The sequence below is a fragment of the Haliaeetus albicilla genome, chromosome 14, assembly GCF_947461875.1.
Source record: "Haliaeetus albicilla chromosome 14, bHalAlb1.1, whole genome shotgun sequence".
NCBI classification, from domain to species: Eukaryota; Metazoa; Chordata; class Aves; order Accipitriformes; family Accipitridae; genus Haliaeetus; species Haliaeetus albicilla.
Genome location: NC_091496.1, coordinates 597,557 through 612,596, shown reverse-complemented (window position 1 = coordinate 612,596; position 15,040 = coordinate 597,557). Strand labels below are relative to the sequence as shown.

The following is a 15,040-nucleotide window of genomic DNA, read 5'->3' as shown; positions in this document are numbered from 1 at the left end:
TACACCGCCCGCCGCTCCTCCCTATACCGCCCCCCCGCTCCCCTCCTATACCCCCCCGCGGCAGCCCCCGCCCCTCCCGCCCTCCCCGGCTCCTCCCTCGCTATAAGACCCCCCGTCCCCCGCCATCCCGCTCCCCCCCGCCATAGCGCGGCTCCCCGCCCCCGCGCCCCGCCCGGCCGCGCTCCCCGCGCAGCTCCGCAGTCCGGCGCAGCCCCGGCCGGGAGAAGATGGCGGATCGCGCCGAGATGTTCTCGCTCTCCACCTTCCACTCGCTCTCCCCGCCCGGCTGCAGGTGAGCCCGGCCCGGCCCGGGGCGCGGGGAGGGGGCTGCAGGGCTGGGGGGGGGGGGACGGACGATGCGGGGCGGCCCGGCGGGGCCGGGGCGCTGCGGTGCAGGGGCTGCCCTTCCCGGTGCACCGCCCTTGGCAGCGGCGGAGGGTACCGGGGCGGGGGAGGCGGCGGCGTGGCGGGCCCAGGCCCCCCCCGTGCCTCCCGCCCGTTCACCTTGGGATGCCGGGCCGGGGCCGCGCAGGCCGCCTGCCCGCCCGGGCAGCCCTTGCCGCTGCGGCCCCGTCCCGGGGATTAACAACGCAGTAGCAGCCGCCGGCCGCATCCCCCCCGCACCAATCCCGGCGGGGGATGCTGGGGCTCGGGGGGGGGGGTCCCCTCTGCGCCCCCCGTTCACGGAGGGGCAGACACCCCCCCCCCCGCCTCGGCTCGGCCGTGCCCGCTGCCGCCGCATCCCGCCGCTGCGGGGGGAGCCGCCGCCGCTACCGCCGCCTCTTTGTCTCTCCCGAGGCGCCGCAGCGGCCTCGGAGGCGGCCGGGATGCCGGGTGCCGGCCCCGGGAACGGGGCCCCTCTGGGCCCGCGGGTCACCTTACCGCAGGGCCCGCGGGAGCCGGAGGTGCGGGGCCAGCGGCCGGGTCCTCCGGACGGGTCCGGGGAGGGGGGGGAGGCGGCTGGGCCCTCGCCTCCACCCCCCCCCACCTCGCCCGACCTTGGCTCCGGGTTGGGGTCCCCGGGGCGAGCGGTGGGGTGCGGGGCCAGACGGGAGCTGGGTGCGGGATGGGCTGGCCCGGCGCGGGGCTGCGGGGGCCCCAGCAGTGGGATGGGGAGGGGTGGGAGGTGGCGGTAGCGGGGCGGGGGGGGGTATCTGGGGAGCCCCGAGGGCACGGCAGCTGCGGACCGAGGGACCTGGGGGCTGGTGGGCATGCGGGATGTGCCCTCGCTTGGTTCTGGCCTGCGCTGGGCAGGTCTCACGGCTGCTCCCCGGGCTGTCCCCTTCCCCGGGCACACCGCACAGCAGGACCCCGGAGCGTCCCCACTGGCGGTGGTGCAGGGAGGGGAGGACGTGGCCTCTGCTGTGGCTGCTTGGCTCCTTCCTGCCTCTCGCCCAGGATCTGGGCCCGGGGCAACTCTCTGGGGGTCTCGGCTGTGTCCCCCTTGGCACTGCTCCTGCTTCAGCCCCCGTGCCCTGCCATGTGGGGTCAGACCTGGCCCTGGCAGGTCCCTGCCCTTTGCTGCAGCTGAGGCCTGGGCCAGGGATGTGTCCCAGCCGGAGCCCACTCCCAGCCTGATCCAGACCCACTCCTCTCCCCCCAGGGAGCTCAGTTCCCCTGGGACTGAGCTTGCTGCTGCTGCTCCTCCACATCTCCCTCTGCCCTTGTGCCCCGTGAGGGAGGGACGGCAGAAGCCTGACCCCTGCGCCGGCCATGTGTGCTCCCCCCCAGCCATGGATCGTCCATTGCCCCTCCAGCTCCCACGGGAGCACTCGGTCTCTGAGGTCCCCAACGGTGGCCCCGAGCCCTGGGCAGCACTGCGAGCAGCACAAAGCCCCTTTGCGGATGCCAAAGGGCTGGAGCCGTGACCGTGACCCCCAGCCCGCACTGCTCCCCGCTGTGGGGAGGAGGCAGCTCAGGGAGCTGGCGCTGCATCCCTGTACCAGCATGGAGAACCGGGTCAAATCCCCGGGGATGCCATGGCAGCGAGTGCGCCCAGGTCTCACTGAGCACCTGCAGGTCCCCGGAGCCTGGCAGGGCCTGGTGAGGGAGGGCAAAGCCCCAGGATGGCTCTTGCCTCCCCGTCTGGGGCACCAGCACTGGTGCGGGTGGCTGCAGGTTGGGCCGTGGGAGCCCTGGGTGCCGGTCACAGGTTTGGGGTGGGGGATGCTGGCTGGGGCTAGGCCCTCTAGGGTCAGCACTGACCTCCATGCGGCCTCTTCCCTCCCCTGGGAGCAGCCGGAGGCCAGTGGGTGCAGAGGGGTTGGGGGGCTGGAGGCACATCTGCCCTCCCAGTCCCTGGCCCATCCCTGTGGGAGAAGCCATTGCAGGAGAGCCACTGCCAGAGCGAACTGTCCAGGGAGCTGGTCTGAAAATGATGAGGAAATTCAATCTTCCCATGGCCTGCTTGGTCGTCACTCCCTCCTTGGGAAGCCCGGCCTCCAGCAGCTCCTGTGCAAACACCGGTGTGTACCCTGCTGTGCGCTCTGCTCCCCATCCCTGCACGGACCCACTCCCTGCGCCCCAGGGGTGGGTGATGTTGGGCCTCCTTTGGGGTCCGGCTCCCGGCCCTCGCCCGGTGCTGCCCTCACCTCCCCGCTCCCCTCCTCCAGTCCGGCCCAGCTCAGGACATGCCGAAGTGGAGGCGGTGAGGCCAGCCTGGGGTGTGCGGTGGGGTGCTGGGTCCCTCCACGTCCTGCGGTGGGGTGTCCAGCTGCCTCCTGCCCTTCCTGACCCCCTCTCCATGTGCTGGGATGAGCTCCCCCCTCCCCGAACCACTGCCTCAGCTCCACTTCAGGTCCAGACCCTCACTCATGTGCTCCTCACCTGCACCTCCGCCCCGGCTGGCCACGGTGTCCTGTGCAGCCATTGCAGGGACGGATGCCGTCCTTCCCGCCTGCTGCTCATCACCAGTGTGTCCGAGGCGCCCATTGCTGTATCCCTGCACCCGCAGTGATGGTGCTGCCTCTTCTCTGGCCGCAGCGGGGCCAGGGCCAGGGTCCCCAAGGGTCCCCTCGGGGAGGCTGTGGGGCCGGGCTGACTCTTGCTGGCGGCCCCATCTTGCCGTGGTGGCCCAGTCTCACCATGGCAGCCCCATCTCACCGTGCCCGCTCCAGCTCAGGAGCGCTGTGACCTAGAAATTACAGCCGTGGTTTGTCGCGGCGGTCGCTCCCTGCTGAGGGGAGATGGCCTCCCCAGGGCAGCTGGAGCCCGGCTGCGGGAGGGCAGCAGCCCTGTGTGGGGCAGGGACCCCAGTCATGCTCATGCAGGGCAGCAGTGCCGTGCCCTGCTGTGCCATGCCATGCCGTGGCGCGGCCTGTGCTGGCCCAGTGTGTGTGTCCCTTCAGCCAGGGCGAGGGCTGGTGGAGGAGTTCGTTCCCCAGGTGAGGAGGGTCCAAGGGTGCGGGAGCGGAGCCCGGAGGGTTCTGCCCCCCACCCTGCTGCCTGCGGGAGAGCAGCCACCGATGTCCCCTGGGGCTGGGGAGATGGGCTCTGGTCCCTGCCACCCTTGGGGCTCTGCCACCTCCACCCCCAGGGCTCTGCTCCCCACTGCACCTGGGGGTCCCCCACCCCTTCCCAGGGTCCGGCCCAGCCCCGTGCTCCGCTGCAGGCTGAGGCCACGGTCCCACCACCGGCTCTGATGCTTTCGCCACAAATCTGCAAATATTTAATGCAGTCTCCATGGCCTACTTCTGGGAATTATGTGATTAGGGGAAATCTTTCTCCCTGTGAAACGGGAGTCAGCGCCTGGCCTCCGTGCTGGGGCCAGGGGCTGGAAAAGGGGAGTTTGGGGCAAAAGCGGGAGGCAAAGGGAGGGCGCAGCCCAGGAGACAGCCATGGCTGTCAGGGGCTGTGACACCCACCACCACCACCACGTGGGGGGTCTGCTCCTGCTGCCAGCTGAGCCCCAGCGAGACCCCAGACCCATCCCTGCCAGAGGAGCTCCGCTGGCCCCTGCCTGGCTGCTGCCGCACTCCCTTGGGGCCGGGCTGTGGGGGGGCCCTGGGTGTCCCCCAGACCCCACGGGGGTGGGCAGAGGGTCTCCACCAGCACCTGGGCGCTGCCACTCCTCCCACCCTACAGACCCGCCAGAAACGTTTGGTTTCCGTTTTCTGACACCAAATCCTGCCAAGAGTTGTCGTCTTTTTCCTTTTTTTTTTTTTTCCCTTCCCCTGCAGAAACCGCTGGTTTCCATGACACCCCCGTTCCTGACGGGAACAGCTTGGCTTGGTTTCTCTGGCTGCCCTTACCTTGGGCAGGGGCAGCCCCAGCCCTGCCTGCAGGGTCCTGCCTGCGGGGCAGGCAGGGAGGCAGCGCAGGCAAGTCCGGGGCGTCAGGGCGTCGATCCGCCCTTGCCACCCCCTGTCCCTGCCTGCGCTGGCAGGCCCTGCGCCTGGGCAGCGCTGCGGGACGGCACATAGCTCTGCTTCAGGTTAAACCTAAAGTAAAACCCCCCAAGGCACGGAAAGCAGCCCTGTGGCATGGGTCACCCCAAAGCTGGTGGCGGCAGCAGCCGTCCCCTCCCCGTCTCGGCTCCGGCATGTGCCTTGGGTTTGGCTCAAGGGATTTTGCTGGGCTGAGAATTTGGGAGATGCGCTGCCTGCTGTGGCAGTGGTCTCGGCACCTCTGCCCGGCTGAGGACAAGCCCTGAGCTGTGCGGGGCTCTCACCGCCCTGGTACGAGGCTCGGTGGTGAATCTGGGCAGTTTGTGGCGAGCCGGGCGGGAGGGAGCACGGCGCTGAGAGCGGCAGCCCTGTGCATCGCTGCGGCCATCGCCCTCACTGTAACCTCCGGCCTCGCCTGCTTCCTGGCATGGGGTTGATGCCCAGGCTGCGGCTCGGGGTCCCGGGCCCTGTGCTGCCAGGCGGGAGCGTGCCATGTTGGCTTGGCTGGTGGTCCCGTGCCAGCGCCCTGGGGCGATGGTGTTGCGCCAGCATGCCCCTGTGGTGCTGCCCAGCTGGTGCTCCCATGCTGGCACGCACCCTGGGGTGACGGGTACAATGCCAGCAGCACATGCCTACAATGCTGTTTGGCTCTCCAGGCCCTTGTAGTGCTGGGGGGGAGCGGGAGGCATTTTGCTGAGGTTTGTCTGCGTGTCACCCCTGGCCTGACATCCCCGGCCCCTCTCCCCAGGCCCCCCCAGGACATCAGCCTGGAGGAGTTCGATGACGAGGACCTGTCGGAGATCACAGATGACTGCGGCATTGGGCTGAACTACGACTCGGACCACTATGAGAAGGTGCACCAGCTGAGTGTGCTGAGCCCCCCCCCGGGCACATGGCAGCTGCGCAGAGCTTTGGTGGGGACCGGGTGGGGGCCTCGGCCCAGCAAAGCCCCTCCCGGAGCGGAGGGTGCAGGGGCCCCCGTGCCAGGGCACCAAGGGGATGCACTGCAGGGCGCAGGCAGGGTCCTGAGCCCAGGGACCCCCAGCATGGCCAGGCACCCTGGGGCCTCTTGCCACCTCTGGCTGAGCCCTGTGGGGCGGCCGTGGTGAACATGGGTGGCTCAGCAGCCAGCCCCACGTTGGCCTTGCCAGCCAGGTGCCTGCCTGCCACTGCGCTTCCCCGGTTCCGGTGGCTCCCGTGCCTCCCACTTACTCAGCTCCTCCCCAGCTCTGCCCAGCACTGGGGGGAATAGTGCTGGGGAAATGGGCCAGGGCCAGGCAGGCATACGGGTGGGATGAAGTGCTGGGTGTTGGGGCCAGGACAGGCAGCAAGGGACAGGCAGGGTGCTGGCAGAGCCAGGGGGATCCCCGGTCCCCGGCGCAGGGCACTTTCCTCTTGGAGACCCCCATCCTGTTGGGGCAGGAGTGGAGGGGAGCGGATGCACTGCCAGCCCGGTGCCAGTAGAACCGCTGGGGAGGGTCGTGCCACAGCAGCCGTGCCATCCTGGGGAGCGGGGTGAGCGTGAGCGCCGTGGCCACTAACCTGGTGCCGCATCCCCAGGACTGTCTGGTGCTGGAGCGCGGCGAGCAGCCGCACCCCATCTGCACCTTCCAGGACGACTTCCAGGAGTTCGAGATGATCGACGACAACGAGGAGGAGGAGGAGGAAGAGGAGGAGGAGGAGGGCAATGAACTGGAAGCTCCACCATCCCCTTCGGCCTCACCCATCCCCTCGCCCGCCCTGGAGGAGACGCAGAAGCACCGACCCACCACCCTCAACCTGACGGCCCCAGGCACCCAGGTGAGGGTGGGGGCGGCCAGGAGGGGTCTCCACCACCTCCCCCCGGGGTCTCTGCCCCCCAGGGCTGGCAGAGGAGGAGCAGGGGCTCTGTGGGGTGCAGCATGGGAAGGAGCCCCACTGAGGTGGGCTCTGCCCAGGGGTGGGCGGAGGGCTGCGCCCAGCCCAGCGTGGTGGGCACCACAGAGAAGGGCAAAGATGATGCCGGCTCCAGCTCCGCAGTGGTGGGGCCAAGCTGGGGACGTTGGGGATGGGTCTGCATGGTGCCCAGCGGGGCCCCTGCCCGCTCCCTGCCAGGCCCAGGTCTGGGGGGCCCCATCCCCATGTGCGGGGCTCCGGCGTGAGTGGGGTATCCGGGATGTCTCTGGGTGGCAGAGGGTTGCGAGGTGCTGCGGGCAGTTGCTGGCTGTGGGCACAGCGAGCGTCATGTGCCAGCCCCGTGCGTCGCACGGGTGCGTGTGCCTGGGTGCTCGTGCATGCCGCGTCCCTCCTTTTCCATCCCTGGAGCTGGGGTCAGGGCCTCCCCCGGGGTGGGGGGGTCCCCGCAGGCGTGGAGCCGCAGGGGTGTCCCCGTGTCCCCGCGCGCACGCGTGTGTGGTGCCAGCCCCGAGCTGCCGTGCCACCGCAGTGTGTGGGAAGCCGCGTGCGGTGCTGCCTGCATCCGGCTGCGTTGCCATGGTGCCGGGGGGCTTTTGGGATTCTCGACCCCCCCTTCTGGGAGGGCACTGCTTGCGGCTAGGGCTGTTGGGGGGGAGGAGGGGGACTGTCGGGGGGCTGGGGGTCTTGGCTGGGCCGGCGCAGGAGGGTGACAAAGCCCCAGGGCTCACCCCCAGCGCCTGCCAGCCCTGACCTGCCGCACCCTGGCAGGATGCACCGGCAAAGCCAGATCCCACTGGCCACCCTGGTCCATCGTCCCTGGGGACGGGAGTGGAGCCCCCGTGATGGCTGGATCCGGCCCCCATCGGTGTGCCCGGGGTGCAAATCCCGGTAATCCCTGCTCTGGCCCTGGGAGGAGGCGAGACCTCGATCCTTGGGCACCGTCCCCCCAGCACCCGTCCCCATCTCCCCCTGGCACCCGTCCCTGGGGCTGCGGCACAGCCCGTGTGATGCCCGACCCTCCCTGCCGCGCCGGACCCCTGCCGTGCGTGCCCCGCTCGCTAATCTCCCGCTCGGCGGGATTATCGCTGCCTGCACTTCCCGCTGGGATTAATCCACAGCTGCCGCCGCACCGGACGGGGCAGCCCCGGCCCTGTCAGCTCCTGCCCGCACCGCAGGGCCGGCGGCTCTTTGGGGGAGGCAGCGGAGCCCCCCTTGCTGGAGTCAGGCTCCGGTCTCGGGGAGACAGGGCTCAGCAGGGCCTCACGCCGGGGGTCCGGTGGGCTCAGCACCAGTGCCGGCGTGTCCCCTGCGAGGTGGTGTCCCTGGGGCCGTGCGGGACGGGCAGCGTGCCGTCTCCGGGTCCTGCTCTGTGGCAGGCGCTGCCGGGCGTGCGTCTGGCTGGGCAGGGTCGCTGGGGACGTCGCGGCCCTAATCCTGATAAGCCCCTGGGCACGTGGCCCGGGTGCTGCCAAGCCGGCGGGGAGCACCGAGCCGTGCCGAGGAGCGTCCCCGGGCCGGCCTGGCTGCATTTGGTACCCCCGTGCCCCTGCGCAGCCCACGCCAGGCACCCCAGCTCCCCCGTGCTTGCCCGGTCCCCAAATGTGCCTCGGGCCCCATCCCTGGGCTCGACAGCCCACCCACCCTGGCTCTGCTCTTCCCCCAGGACTCCCTGAACAACAACGGCAGCTTCCCACCGCCCGCTCACCGCACCACCTGGCAGGACGCCCTTCTCCACTCCTCCTCCTCCTCTTCCTCACACACTGGTGAGTGCGGGATGGGGATGGGGTCCTGGTCCAGAGCGGGGCCGTGGGGCTGGTGCTGGGGACGGCTCCCGCTGGGGGGGTCCCACAGCCGTCCCCCTTTGGTTGAAGCCCGTGGGATTTTCACCCCGGCGTGGGGGGCGGAGGGCTGACCAGGGCTCTGCCTTTCCCTTGCAGGACACTCATCTCCCCACGCCTGCATCCAAGACGGACCCTGCCTGGAGAGCCCGAAGGGGCCGAGCCCCGGCGGGGCCGGGCAGGCCCCCGCCTCGCTGCAGCCCTCCCCCTTTGACTCGCAAGGCAACAGCCACGAGTCCCTGGCACATGGTAACCCATCGCCCCCGAGAGCCGGGGAAGATTATAACATGAATATCATCTCCTCTGCGCTCCGAGCACCGCACTCCCCGTCGCGCCTCCACCAGCCGCCCCCTAAACAGTCTCTCTCTCCAACAGGGCCTGCGGCTCCTCCCGGCCCCGATGCGGGCTCGCCACCCCAGGCCCCCGCGGCTGCCAACAGCCGCTGCGCCCCACCAAAGCAAGAAGCGGCCGGCGGCCGAGAGAGGCCGGTGCCCGGCGAAGGGGGCAGCCTGGGGGCCGGGAGCCCGGGGTCCCCCGCGGCCCCCCGTGAGCAGCCCGGCTCCCCGCAGTCTCGGGAGGAGCTGGCGGCCGGGGCCGTCGCCGAGCGGCACGACGGGCAGGGCGCCCGGCTGACGGGTGCCTACGTGTGCCCCGCGGAGCCGCTCAGCTCCGATGGGGAGGGCCCACAGCCCGGCCGGGCGGCCAGCGTGCGCGGGCACCCTTCGGGCTCCTCGGAGACCACCTCGCCCTCCTCGGACCCTGGCATTGAGGCCGACCTCACCAGCAGGACCGCCAAGCCCTTCCTGCCTGGCGGCCGGCACGGCGAAGACCTCAGCTCGCCCGGCTCCGACTCGGACGTGGAGGGGGAGATCGAGGCGGCCTTTGCTGGCGGGCGCCTGGTCAGCAACATGATCTCCTCCATCTCGGAGACGGAGCTGGACCTGAGCAGCGACAGCAGCAGCGGCAGGTCCTCCCACCTCACCAACTCCATCGAGGAGGCCAGCTCGCCCACCTCAGAGGCCGAGCTGGAGACGGAGCTGGAGGCCCCCGGCCTGATGGGCATCAAGGACTCCCTGCTGCTGGACAAGGGCAAGGAGGAGGAGGAGGAGACCCTGGAGAGGGAGCTCCCGGAGCACGGCGTGGTGAGACGGGAGAGCCTGGCGGAGCTGAAGATGGAGGGCTACTATGACAGCCTGAACCCGGTGGACTCCTCTGCACCTGCAGGCCAGACGGACCTCTCCACCTCCAGCCCCCTGGACCTGAAGATTGACCCAGACCACAGCCTGGAGAGCATCCGGCGCTCCTTCTACCTGCCCGTGGGGCCCAAGCTGATGCCTGAGGCTGACGAGGAGGACAACAGTGAGTATGACTCCGACTCGGAGTCAGAGCCCGACCTGAGCGAGGACTCGGACTCGCCCTGGCTGCTCAGCAACCTTGTCAACAAGATGATCTCTGAGGGCTCCTACCCCATCAAGTGCCCGGATGAGTGCTTCCAGCAGACCCACTCGCTCTGCGACACCATCTCCCCAGCCTCCGACCTGGAGCCCGAGATACTGAGCGAGGCGCTGGATGGGGAGCCCGGCTCGCGGGACTCCCCGGTGGGCACAGGGGAGCCGGCCGCCCTGCCCCACTGCCAGCGCGCCATTGAGCTGGTGGACATGGAGACGCTGCGCAGCTCCCTCCAGCGCGCCGAGGACGAGCGGGCCCTGGGTGCTGGGACAGAGCCGGCGCCAGAGCCGCCTGCCGATGAGCCGGGCCCCTTCCTCTTCCTGAGCAACCCCACCAATGACACCATCGCGCCCGTCTTCCCGGGGCGCCCCGTCACCCTCGACAGACTGGGCACCTCTGAGGTCCTGGCCACCTTCGGCTGCCGCCCCGCGCTGCCCCGCGCCTCCCCGCGCGCCTCCCCCGGGACCGAGGCTGCCGCCGGGGAGCACCGCGCCACCATGGCGCCGCCAGCCACTGGCCCAGAGGACTGGGCTGTCGACAGGGACCTGGACTCGGGCATCCTGGAGGCCGACGACATGATCGACGACGTCCGGTTAGCACCCCAGGGGCAGGGCCCCGACGCCGGCTCGCCCGCCCTGGATGTCTCCACCGCCAAGACCAACCGCGGCTTCACCATGGCCTACTCCACAGACGAGGACGAGGCGCCCTACCTGAAGGGCTCCCCCTTCCCCGAGGACCCGCTGCGGGGAAGCTTTGGGGGGGAGCTGCCACCTGCCCCCGGGGCGCTGGAGCCGCGGGCGCTGGATGAGTCCCTGGCCTACGACTCGATGAAGTACACACTGGTGGTGGACGAGCACACGCAGCTGGAGCTGGTGAGCCTGCGGCGCTGCACCTCAGTGCTGAGCGACGACAGCGACCTGCTCCGCGCCTGCGACCGCTGCGACCTGGAGGATGAGGCGGCCTTTGGAGATGGGCTGGTGGCCCCTGACGCCCACAGCTCCTCCGAGGACTCATCCCCTGAGGCCGACCTGCAGTTCTCCAAGAAGTTCCTCAATGTCTTCGTCAACAGCACCTCCCGTTCCTCCAGTAAGTGACCCGTGCCGGGCCATGCCATGCCATGCCATACCAGGCTGCTCAGTGTGCTGTTGGCGGGCTGGCTGCTTTCCGCTGTCCTGGCTCGGCCATCCCGGCCATGGCATCGTCCCCGTGTGGCATAGCACGGCGCGGCATGGCACGGGAGGTGGGGCAGGGACAGGGTGGCTGCGTGGAGCGTGGGGCCGGACCCGAAGGCCGTGGTCTCTCCCCCGTGGGGCCGTGAGGTTTTGCTGGGTGGCCGGTCCCCAACATGCCTTTGCACCAGCACCCCGCGGGGTCCTCGGCCTCGGTGGGGGGTGCAGGGCCAGGGGCTCAGGTGGGATCCTCCGAGGAGGGGCCTGATCCCACGGGTGATGGCCATCTGCTCCCCAGGGTGGGCAGAGGTGGGAGGTGCCCCCCAGCCCTACAGCAGCCTCCTTCTCTGCAGGCACAGAGTCCTTCGGGCTGTTCTCCTGCATGGTGAACGGGGAGGAGCGGGAGCAAACCCACCGGGCTGTCTTCAGGTAAGCAGTGAACCCGGCCATGCTGGCCACATGCACCTTGGGGGGGGGGGGTCCACGCAGGACCCCCTCTCCCATGGCTCTGCCCCTCCCTGCCCGTGTCCTCCTTCTGGCTATCCCCCCCAGGTTCATCCCCCGCCACGAGGACGAGCTGGAGCTGGACGTGGATGACCCCATCCTGGTGGAGCTGGAGGAGGATGACTACTGGTACCGGGGCTACAATATGCGGACGGGGGAGAGGGGCATCTTCCCCGCCTTCTACGCCCACGAGGTTGTCGGCCAAGCCAGGGACGCCATCGGTAGGAGCCTGCGGGGCCCTGGGGGCCGTAGGGGGGTGGCAGGGGCCGTGGGGCTCAGGGGGACGCGGGGGGCTCAGGGCGCCGTCTCCTCGTCCCCTCTCCCCGCGCAGGCCTGAAGAGGAACCCATGCTGGGTGGAACGGTTCAATGTGCAGTTCCTGGGCTCGGTGGAGGTGCCGTATCACCAGGGCAATGGCATCCTCTGTGCCGCCATGCAGAAGGTGAGCCCGAGGGAGGGGGATGGCAGCGTGACCCCCCCGTCCCTGTGCCGGCTTGGGCTCCACTCTCACGCCCGCCATCCACCCCCATGCCCCCAGATTGCCACCACCAGGAAGCTGACGGTGCACCTGCGCCCGCCGGCCAGCTGCGACCTGGAGATCACGCTGCAGGGCATCAAGCTCATCCTCACTGTCACCGAGTACAGCCGGGACGAGGAGGTGAGGGGCGCGGGCGGGGGGGCCGGGTGCCTGCCCTGCCATGAGCCGGGCGCCCACACCTCGGGCGGCTTTTCTCTTCCAGTTTGAGCGCTGCAGCCACTTCTTCCAGATGAAGAACATCTCCTTCTGTGGGTGCCACCCCCGGAACAGCTGGTGAGACCCCATTCTCCCACAGCCCCTTGGGTGCTCCCAGCCCCAAGGGACCCCCCCTCCATCCCCTGCCCGGGGGCACCCACACTCCTGCGGTGCCATGCCAAGTTCCCCTGCTTGGTGCCCGTCCTGTCCCAGCTGCCCCAGCCCCAGGGACCGAGTGGGTGTCCCCTCTGCAGAGCCCCCTGCGGCTGCCGGACCACCCCATGGGGCAGGAGTGGGGTGTGTGTCCCCCCCTCACCCTGCCCTCCCCCTGCAGCTACTTTGGGTTCATCACCAAGCACCCGGTGCTGAGCCGCTTTGCCTGCCACGTCTTCGTCTCCCAGGAATCCATGCGACACGTCGCCGAGTGCGTCGGGTAAGATGGGGACGGGGGCTGGCCGTGCCAATGCTGGGGATGCAGGGGGTTGCAGTGCTGGGGGTCTGGGCGCAGGGGGTCTGGCTGTGCCGGGGCTGGATGTGCAGGGGTTTGCGGTGCCGGGGTCCGGGCCCCGGCCCAGCCCTGAGCCACCCCATTGTGCCCTTCCTTGCAGACGAGCGTTTCAGGAATATTACCAGGAGCACCTGGAGTACGCCTGCCCCACAGAGGACATTTACCTGGAGTAAGGGGGCAGTCACTGTGTCTCCTGCTTCCGCACCCCCCTCCAGCCCCACAGATGGCCAGAGACTCTGTCTGACCCCACAACCAGCCGGCTTGGCCCCCCCTGCACATGCTCCAGCCCATGCCCAAACGGACTCCCCGCACATCCTCACCGCTTCTCGGGGGGGCTGGGGGCCAGGCCGCAGCCGCGGACCATGGGTGGGTATCCAAGGTGCGCCCAGCATTGCCCCGGCCCTGTGCCCTAGGGACCCCGGCCACGGAGGCGATGCAGCCGAGCCTCGGGGCCGGGGGAGAAGCTGCCCCCCCTGCATGAGCAAAGCCAGCCTGGTGGCCGCAGGAGCAGGGACCTGCCGTGCCCCTGGCCAGCCGCTGCCGCAGGGGATGGAGATGCCGGGGGAGTGCGTGGCGGGCAAATGCTCGCAGGGGCAGCAGGGCAGTGGGGGGGGTCTCAAGGGGATGAATGGGGCTGGAGGGAGGCTGTGGGGGGGCTGATGGGGGCCATGGAGAGGTGGGGGTGCTGGGGTGAGCGTCTCCAGCCATGAAGCCCCCAAGTCTATGCTGTCCCCCTGCACGGCGGCAGCACCAGCCTCCCAGCCCCCCCGGGGGTCTCCCCCCGCAGCTGCAGGCCCCCAGGAACAGCCCACCCCAGTGCAGCCACCTTGGCCCTGTCCCCTCCATGGCCCCAGTGCTGCAGCTCCCCGGGGAGCGCAGCACGGCCCCTCCTGCCCCAGCCCCCTCGCCTCCATTGGTGTCCCCAGTCCCTGCCCCACCGCTGCTCTGCCATCCCCTCCTTCCCTGGGGGGCTGTGCCGGCCGTGGGGCGCAGGACCGGCACTCGGTCTGGGGGGCTCCCTACAGGGCGGGGGGCGATGCCGCCGGCCCCGCGGGAGCCCCCCTGGCCTGAATGTATTTGCCCTGCGAGAGGAAAACCCGCGGCCGGGGCGGCTGCCGGGGTCCGGCCCGAGTGTGGCACCGGGCAGGCGGCCGCCCCCGCTCCTCACTGCTGTGCCTGGTGATTTATTTTGCTTGCCGGCCCCGTATATCTGACCAGTGCTAGTTTAGTGACTATAACTCCACTCCGCTCTATGTACCAATATTTATCTCGTAACTCGAACGACAGGAGGAGTCCTGAGCAACTGACACTTGTACAAACCCTGGTTAAAGGTTCTCCCCTCACTGCCTTGTCATCCACTTGGTCTTTCAATAAAATATATGCTTGGTGTGACCGCGAGCCTGGGGATGCTCTGTCGGTGCCGCGGGGGCAGCAGGTCAGAGAGGGTGGGTCTGTGTGGGGTGCAGGGTGGGGGCACTGCACCCAGGAGAGTGGGGTGCACTGCTGCGTGCAGGGAAGGCGCGTTGCAATCAGGAGTGGGGTACGCGAGTGTGCGTGCAGGACCACGGGCTGCAGCAAGGGCTGTGGGGGTGCATGTGCAGGAGGAGTGGGGGAAATGTGGGGCACAGCTGGGTGTGCAGGGTGCATGGGATGGGTGGGCGTGCATGGGGGGGGTGTGCACAGGAGGAGCAGAGCATGCAGGTGCATGGAGGGTGTGTGTGTGCAAGAGGCATAGGGCATATGGGGTGCATGTGCAGGGTGCACGGTTGCATCTGCAGGAGGTGTGGGGTGCTCAGCTGGGTGGGCAGGGTGCTGTGGGGTGCACCGCTGATGTGGCATGGCTCCTCCTGCCGCCCCCGCTCCCGGTCACCTCGTGCAGTCCGTTTCTGCTTGAGTGTCACTGCCACGCTGCAGTGCCCTGAGGTTTGGGGTGCAGCTTTCCAGCTCTGGAGGGGGGGCTGCAGCAGCCTGGGGGCAGCGAACCGTTACCCCAGGGCAGGAGGACCCAGCCTGTGGCACCCCGTGGCAGGGAAGCCGCACGGACCCGTGCTGGGTCCTGCCCTGTGCCCATGGCTATGAGGGAAGGAGGCATTAGTGTTGCCGAAACGGGCAGTGCTGTTGTGGCACAGAGAATGGAGCATCAGGCATGGGGAGAGCTGGGCTTGGGGATGGAGTGGCATGGGGGCCGCCAGGCTCAGGAGTGATGGCTGCGGGGACGGACGGGTACCGGGACCTCAGGGTGTGGGCACAGCGTGGCTGGGCTGGCAGCATGGCTGGGGGGACACAGGACCGGTGTGGTGTGTGGGAGGTGGTGGGACCCCCACCAGCTCCCCGTGCCGGCTGCAGAGACAATAGGGGGGAATGGCTGCTGGGGGCTGCTGTGAGGCACCCCCCCAGCCCCAAAGCCCCATCCTTCATGCCCAACTCCACAGGCTGTGTGGGAGGAGGGCTCTCTTGGGTGGGGGCTGCAACCCCAGCTTGGGGTTTGCTCTGGGGGGCATAGGAGCAGCAGCAAGGAGGGGTGGGCAGGAGCTGTGCTGGCGTCCCCTAACGTATCAC

General features: G+C 69.7%; 1 protein-coding gene across 2 annotated transcripts; it reads left to right on the top strand.

The window, feature by feature from the left end:
- Positions 1–122: 122 nt before the first annotated feature.
- On the top strand, positions 123–13,873 carry MAPK8IP2 (mitogen-activated protein kinase 8 interacting protein 2). Of its 2 annotated transcripts, XM_069801408.1 has the most exons (13): positions 123–292; positions 5,134–5,239; positions 5,946–6,185; positions 7,945–8,044; positions 8,219–8,368; positions 8,495–10,654; positions 11,091–11,166; positions 11,290–11,462; positions 11,573–11,682; positions 11,779–11,898; positions 11,981–12,051; positions 12,308–12,406; positions 12,582–13,873. In XM_069801408.1, exons 1-13 carry the CDS (start codon positions 228–230, stop codon positions 12,652–12,654), a joined length of 3,543 nt encoding a protein of 1,180 aa, XP_069657509.1. In that variant the 5' UTR covers positions 123–227; the 3' UTR covers positions 12,655–13,873. The 2 variants fall into 2 exon arrangements, with proteins under 2 accessions (XP_069657509.1, XP_069657508.1); XM_069801407.1 differs by having other exon boundaries at positions 8,219–10,654.
- The last annotated feature ends 1,167 nt before the right edge of the window (positions 13,874–15,040 follow it).